The sequence below is a fragment of the Monopterus albus genome, unplaced genomic scaffold (assembly GCF_001952655.1).
Source record: "Monopterus albus unplaced genomic scaffold, M_albus_1.0 scaffold197.1, whole genome shotgun sequence".
Taxonomy (NCBI): domain Eukaryota; kingdom Metazoa; phylum Chordata; class Actinopteri; order Synbranchiformes; family Synbranchidae; genus Monopterus; species Monopterus albus.
Window position 1 is genome coordinate 130,358 of NW_018128077.1, and position 5,666 is coordinate 136,023.

Here is a 5,666-nt window from a genome sequence, read left to right on the forward strand (position 1 = left end):
CCTGCACAACAGTACAGATGCAGTTACTGTTTATATTTGATTGATGGCTCAAAAATACTTTGTAAATGATTAATATAATATATTAATATTGAATATATTCTCTACAAATAAGGTGTGGTCCCCTGTATTGTTTGAAAGTCAAACATGAATGGCTACAGTATTTATTTACCTGAATATGTGCTTTATTTATTTGATCTTGAAATAATAAGTTCAGAACGATGGGAAATAAGCTTATTCTCATTCTTGCTGAGAAGGTGGATGCTACTCTTATGTTTATGTTAAATATCGAGCTGGAGCCAGTCAGCTACATGACTTGTGGCTTAGCCAGATTTTTCCATCTTATTGTCTGAGGTATTTGCTTCTAACCATCTCCCAACTCTGACTTTTTCCCAGCATCCTAAAGCAAAAAGGATGGTTTTTTCCCCCCGTGTGTGTATCAGTCTTGTATTTGACTGTCTTTGTGTGTTTCAGGTGACCTCTCCATGCATCCCAGCTCCCTCCAATGATCTGGTAGGTTCCCCTCATTTACTGATTTCTTTTCTTCAAGAGCCTTCTGTATAGAGGTCTAGTTTGTGTATTCATATTTACAAGGTATGGCTTCCCAAAACCACGGTATGGTTTCCATCTGGGAAGCTAAACACTCTGCCCAGTTTGAACTCAGAAAAAACTGCTATCCGTTAAAGAATTTGTTTGTTTAATTAACTCTCCTTTCCTTTCTCTGTATCCCACCCTCCACCCCTTCTCTTACCTCCTTACAACCTCCTCCCTTTGCCCTACTTCCTTATCTATCATTGTTCCTTTCTCGCATCCAGCAGCGTCGAGGGACCGCTCCTCCTCGACACATCCAACACCTGGTGAGCACACTTTAACCTCCATCCTCTCTTTTTGTCCTCCTCCTCCTCGCATTCATACTTCTTTGCATCTTCTCATTTCTTCTGTCTTTCCCCCATGTCCACAATGTCATGTTAGCTGTCTTGGAATTTCCCAAGCCTGTCAGAGGAAATAAAGAACAAACCCAAAAGCTTGTCATTTCTAGAGGTTGCTCATTAGAAACCCTTTCAGATCATAACGATTCATCCACTTGTGAACTTGAATATGCTCAGCACATTTAATGGCAGTCTGTTAACTAGATTATGAGCCACATGATATTGCAGACAAAAAAGAATCAGAGAGACAGAGTAGATAATTTGGCCTGATGGTGGTGCTAAAAAGGCTGAGGGTCAACAAAAACATTCAAATGTGTCCTCTGGGGACCTTAAATATTATATATGGAAATCCAGCCTTTTTTTTTTTTTCAGTAATTGCTTGATCTTGATTGAGAGTAATCATTCCCAAACAGGAGGGTGTTCAAGGACTGCTGGGAAGAAACTAGAGAAATTTCTTTTGCTAGTGGAAAAGTCTTTATACTGTGTCACCTAAGTCAGAGGAGAAGAGGTTTCATCCTCTGACGACCATGGTTGTTTGTACAAAATTTCATGGAAATTCATCAAATAGTTGTTGAGATATTTCAGTCTGGACAAAAATGATAGAGCTTTGATGCTAATAATGCTATCAATAATAATTTGGTCAGATGTTTTGACAAAGAAAAACCAATAATGCTCATCAATCCAACACGACAACTCTAAACAGCAACTCTGTCCAACTGTGTTCACTGCTAGTAGAGTAGCAGAGCTTTCTATCTTTTGCATCTAAAATCTGGAGTTTACATGCAGCTTCCGTTTGCACAATAGAGACAAATGAGAAACATGCATGAGCTTAGGTAAATGGTTCTACAGGGAGCATAAAAGAAAGAATTTCAGGAGCCCCTGGTCGAGGGGAACTAGAGGAAGCACTGGCTCATCATTGGCCGGAACAATAGTAGCACAAAATACTGTATATGATTATTGAAGTGGTCACTAATAGACAGTATGGAGAACTTTTAATCTGCTTTAACTGTATTTTTGTTTCCTTCCTCAGGGGTCCAAGTCTCTGACCTATACTAAACAGAGAAACACCCTGCCAAGGTAAAGGCCATCTCAGTTCATTCTCCTAATGAGGAAGTTTAAAATAGAAAAAAAATCATTTAATACAGATGAAGTCCTTATGTTTCCTCACTGGCATTGATTAGTGCTTTGCGCTCAGCAGTGCCCTTTTCATTTCTGCGTTTGTTCCTCAGACTCTCTCTGCCATCTCTCCTTCATTCTTTCTGGAAGGTTTAGAGTCAACTATGTGATGGAGCAAGTTGGCCTACAGTTCAAACACAGTACCCAGCTTCTTTCTTTTTCCCTTAACTCCATCCATCCAGCCCTGAGTTTCACTGGAGTATATGAAGAAGCGCATTCATGTTCAGCTGCCACAAACAACCTGAATTATTTGTCTCTCTACATGACCTCTGCTCTCTCTACTCATTGCCCTCCTATCCTTTTCCCTCTATCTCTCCTTCACCTTTTCTCCAGGAGCTTCAGTGTGGACCGTGTGATGGAGAGGGTGATGGAGCGCCACTACGACTTCGACCTGACTTACATCACCGAAAGGATCATTTCTGTCTTCTTCCCCCCGAAGCTGGAAGAGCAGAGATACCGACTGAACCTGAAGGAGGTGGCTGCCATGCTCAAGTCCAAACACCAAGACAAATTTCTGGTGAGGAGACAGAAATGCATGACACTCTCTCAGCTGAGACAGAAATTTCAGTAGGTTTCACAACATGTTGTGTAGTTGGTTTGTGGTTATACCTCCCTCCTTAGAGCATCCAGGTTAATTCAGCTAAAGAAGCTTGTTGCATAATAGGCAGCAGAGACGATACGTTTTGACATATGAAGCTGCCATATATGCTTAGCAACCCACTAATGAGCAGTTTGTTTTGTTTTCTTCTGTCACACCATTAATAAAATATCTGAAATGATACATTTTCTATTTCAGCTCCTGAATCTCTCTGAGAGGCGCCATGATATCACTCGACTCAATCCAAAGGTTGAACTTTTTTCTTGTGATTCTTGTAGTTTGATGAAAATTCAATTCACAAACTTTAACTTTAATTTGATTTCCTCAAATCACATGATCCCTTTCTTTGTCTCGTCCACCTCCAGGTTTATGACTTTGGTTGGCCTGACCTCCACGCCCCACCGCTGGATAAGATCTGTGCCACATGTAAAGCCATGGAGACGTGGCTGACCTCTGACCCCCAGCACGTGGTGGTCCTGCACTGTAAGGTCAGTTCAGGGGCCCACCAGGGTTTTTCAGACAGACATCCCACTGTTTCCCTGGCTATAAAATGACCATGTGCTGTGGTAGTGCTGCCAGCTGGCCACCACTTTTTATCCAGATAGCAGTGGTGGAAGAAGAATTCAGATCCAGTAAAAGCAGCAAAATCACATTATAAAAATACTTGGTCACAATTAATAGTCCTGTACAGTGTTATCATTAAAACAAACGCACTCTTTATGCAACAGGATTGTTATGTTGTTGCATTATTATTACTAACACATAGGAAGCATTTTAATATTGTAGATTGTTCATTTGAACTACCTACACTGTTGGGCAGTTTAATCGGTGTCAGCGATACCAGCCTGGAATTTACTTGGTATGAGATTGGAAAAGAAATAAGTGGTATAGCACATCACTCTAGCAGGGTAGGAGTATATTAACTAGCATAAAATGAAAATACTGAAGTACATCAAAATTATGCTTGGGTACAGTCAATGTATTTAGTTGTATTCTGACACTTGGCTTGTAAAATAGCATGGGGCAATTTTGCAGAAATGAACAGTTACACAAATACTGACTGCATATTGTGGTTAATGTTACATGTTGTAATTGCTTAGTTGGATAAAATCTGAAAAATTACAGTTACCATGTCCTTCAGTTGCTTTTACAAGTCAAATCAACCTTCATTTCTGCCTTCACTATTTCTGATGTAAAACACAGCATATTAAGGTAGATATTACAGTTAAAACATAACTTGACTAAAACCAAAATTGCATGTTGCACCATATAATTTAATAAGTTGCTTCCACCCTTATGAGAAAATTAACTGTATGATTTAGTTCAAACTCTGTCAGTTCAACATAACTACGTGTGATTTAATGATCCACTGACGTCGTCGCTTCAGGAAAATCGTGGCACTTTGAACTTCTACCACACAGCGACCAGCTAACACCGAGGGCGTTCGAGCTCCCACTGCTCATTTGGATGTTTTATTTATTGGTTTTGGTCAGGAGAATTTAAATACTAAAACCAGACTACTTCTGTGGTCTGCTGACTTTCCAGAACGTTCCAGCTACAGGCAATGTTATTTTCCTAGCTGCAGCTACACAAGGGATGGGAATGAACAAGTTTTTGTCAATGAAGACTCTTTCACTGAGAGAGAGAGAGAGAGAGAGAGAGAGATGCTGGGCAAAACAAGCTTTAATTTGTGCTCAGCGTGTGTGTGCGGCCTTCTTGCTGATATCTGGGGTCACATTAGGAATTCAAGGCTGGAATGTTTTTGGAATGTGTCAGGAAGTAGAGAGCACCCGGTAAGGAAAAAACACCCCCAGGGAGCTTTTTAAATTGATCCCAAACTGCTTGTCCACATCTTTCTGTTACCCAGCTTTGTCTCTGCCTCCATCTCTCTTTCATTCTCTTTGTCTGACTGTGTCTCTCTTTAAAAAAATCAAACTGTCAAACTGTCTGTGCTTACAAACCATGAAAATCAGCTGTCCTAATGCAGACCACAGTGCCTCGGGATGAAATCAGTGTTGTCATGATTTTGTCCTTGTTGTTTCCCTCTCCCTCCTACAGGGCAACAAAGGTAAAACAGGTGTGATTATTGCAGCCTACATGCACTACAGCAAAATCTCTGCAGGGTGAGTGTGTGTGTGTGTGTGTATTTGAGGCAGCCAAAGCCACTATTTGACATTTTCCTTTTCATCAGAATATCCACACAAGGATCACATTAAAAGTAGTTAAACTGACTTGGAAAAACCCACTGGATTAACATTCGACTACTCAAACGTGCATGCCAAATATGTTTATTACAAAAGTATGTCTAGCTGACGATGTTCAAGTTTAAATGATTCCCATTCAAACTTTGTTGATACATTAAATGCTGTGAACGTTGTACAGGAACACTGGAAACTGGTTGAACTGTGTCTTCTATACGCTCTGTCTGTCATCTAGCAAGCCAGGTGCAAGTCCCATGATGAAGATTGTTGGCTATAAGTATGTTTGTGTGTGTTTGCATGCATTTCTGTGCAGGGCGGACCAGGCTCTCAGTACTCTCGCCATGAGGAAGTTCTGTGAAGATAAGGTGTCCTCTTCCCTCCAACCGTCCCAAAACAGGTAGAGGCCACAGGATGATCTGAGGGGAAACTGAGAGGGGGTTTTTTTTGTGTGTGTGTGTGTGTGTGTGTGTGTGCATCCTATTTAAAGGAGAAGAACGAGTGAAAGCAGCTTTTAGCTGCAAGGTTTTCATATGTACAACTGCTGGATTTGATTTATTGTTAAATGATAGCCAAATTCCATTTAGTTGCTTTAGTTTAAGGACCCTGGTTCTGTGTTGGCTCACTGTCACACTGTCATGACCAACTGGGATAGTCCATGAGCATAAATTGTAAATGCAGTGATAAAATTAATGAAGTGAAACTAAGTTTAAAGTGGGCTACTTAACTGTAACATTATTCTTACTCCACATTTTTTTTTTCTTATCT

At 40.5% G+C, this 5,666-nt stretch overlaps 1 protein-coding gene across 1 annotated transcript in view; it reads left to right on the forward strand.

The window, feature by feature from the left end:
- The window catches only part of tns2a (tensin 2a), a 51,162-nt gene that overhangs the window by 33,453 nt on the left and 12,043 nt on the right, over nucleotides 1-5,666 (forward strand). Inside the window, exons 4-11 of the mRNA XM_020617918.1 lie at nucleotides 472-510; nucleotides 813-854; nucleotides 1,957-2,003; nucleotides 2,436-2,619; nucleotides 2,899-2,949; nucleotides 3,066-3,188; nucleotides 4,759-4,823; nucleotides 5,215-5,299. Coding sequence (XP_020473574.1) covers nucleotides 472-510; nucleotides 813-854; nucleotides 1,957-2,003; nucleotides 2,436-2,619; nucleotides 2,899-2,949; nucleotides 3,066-3,188; nucleotides 4,759-4,823; nucleotides 5,215-5,299 — 636 coding nt within the window. The remainder of the gene's footprint in view (nucleotides 1-471; nucleotides 511-812; nucleotides 855-1,956; nucleotides 2,004-2,435; nucleotides 2,620-2,898; nucleotides 2,950-3,065; nucleotides 3,189-4,758; nucleotides 4,824-5,214; nucleotides 5,300-5,666) is intronic.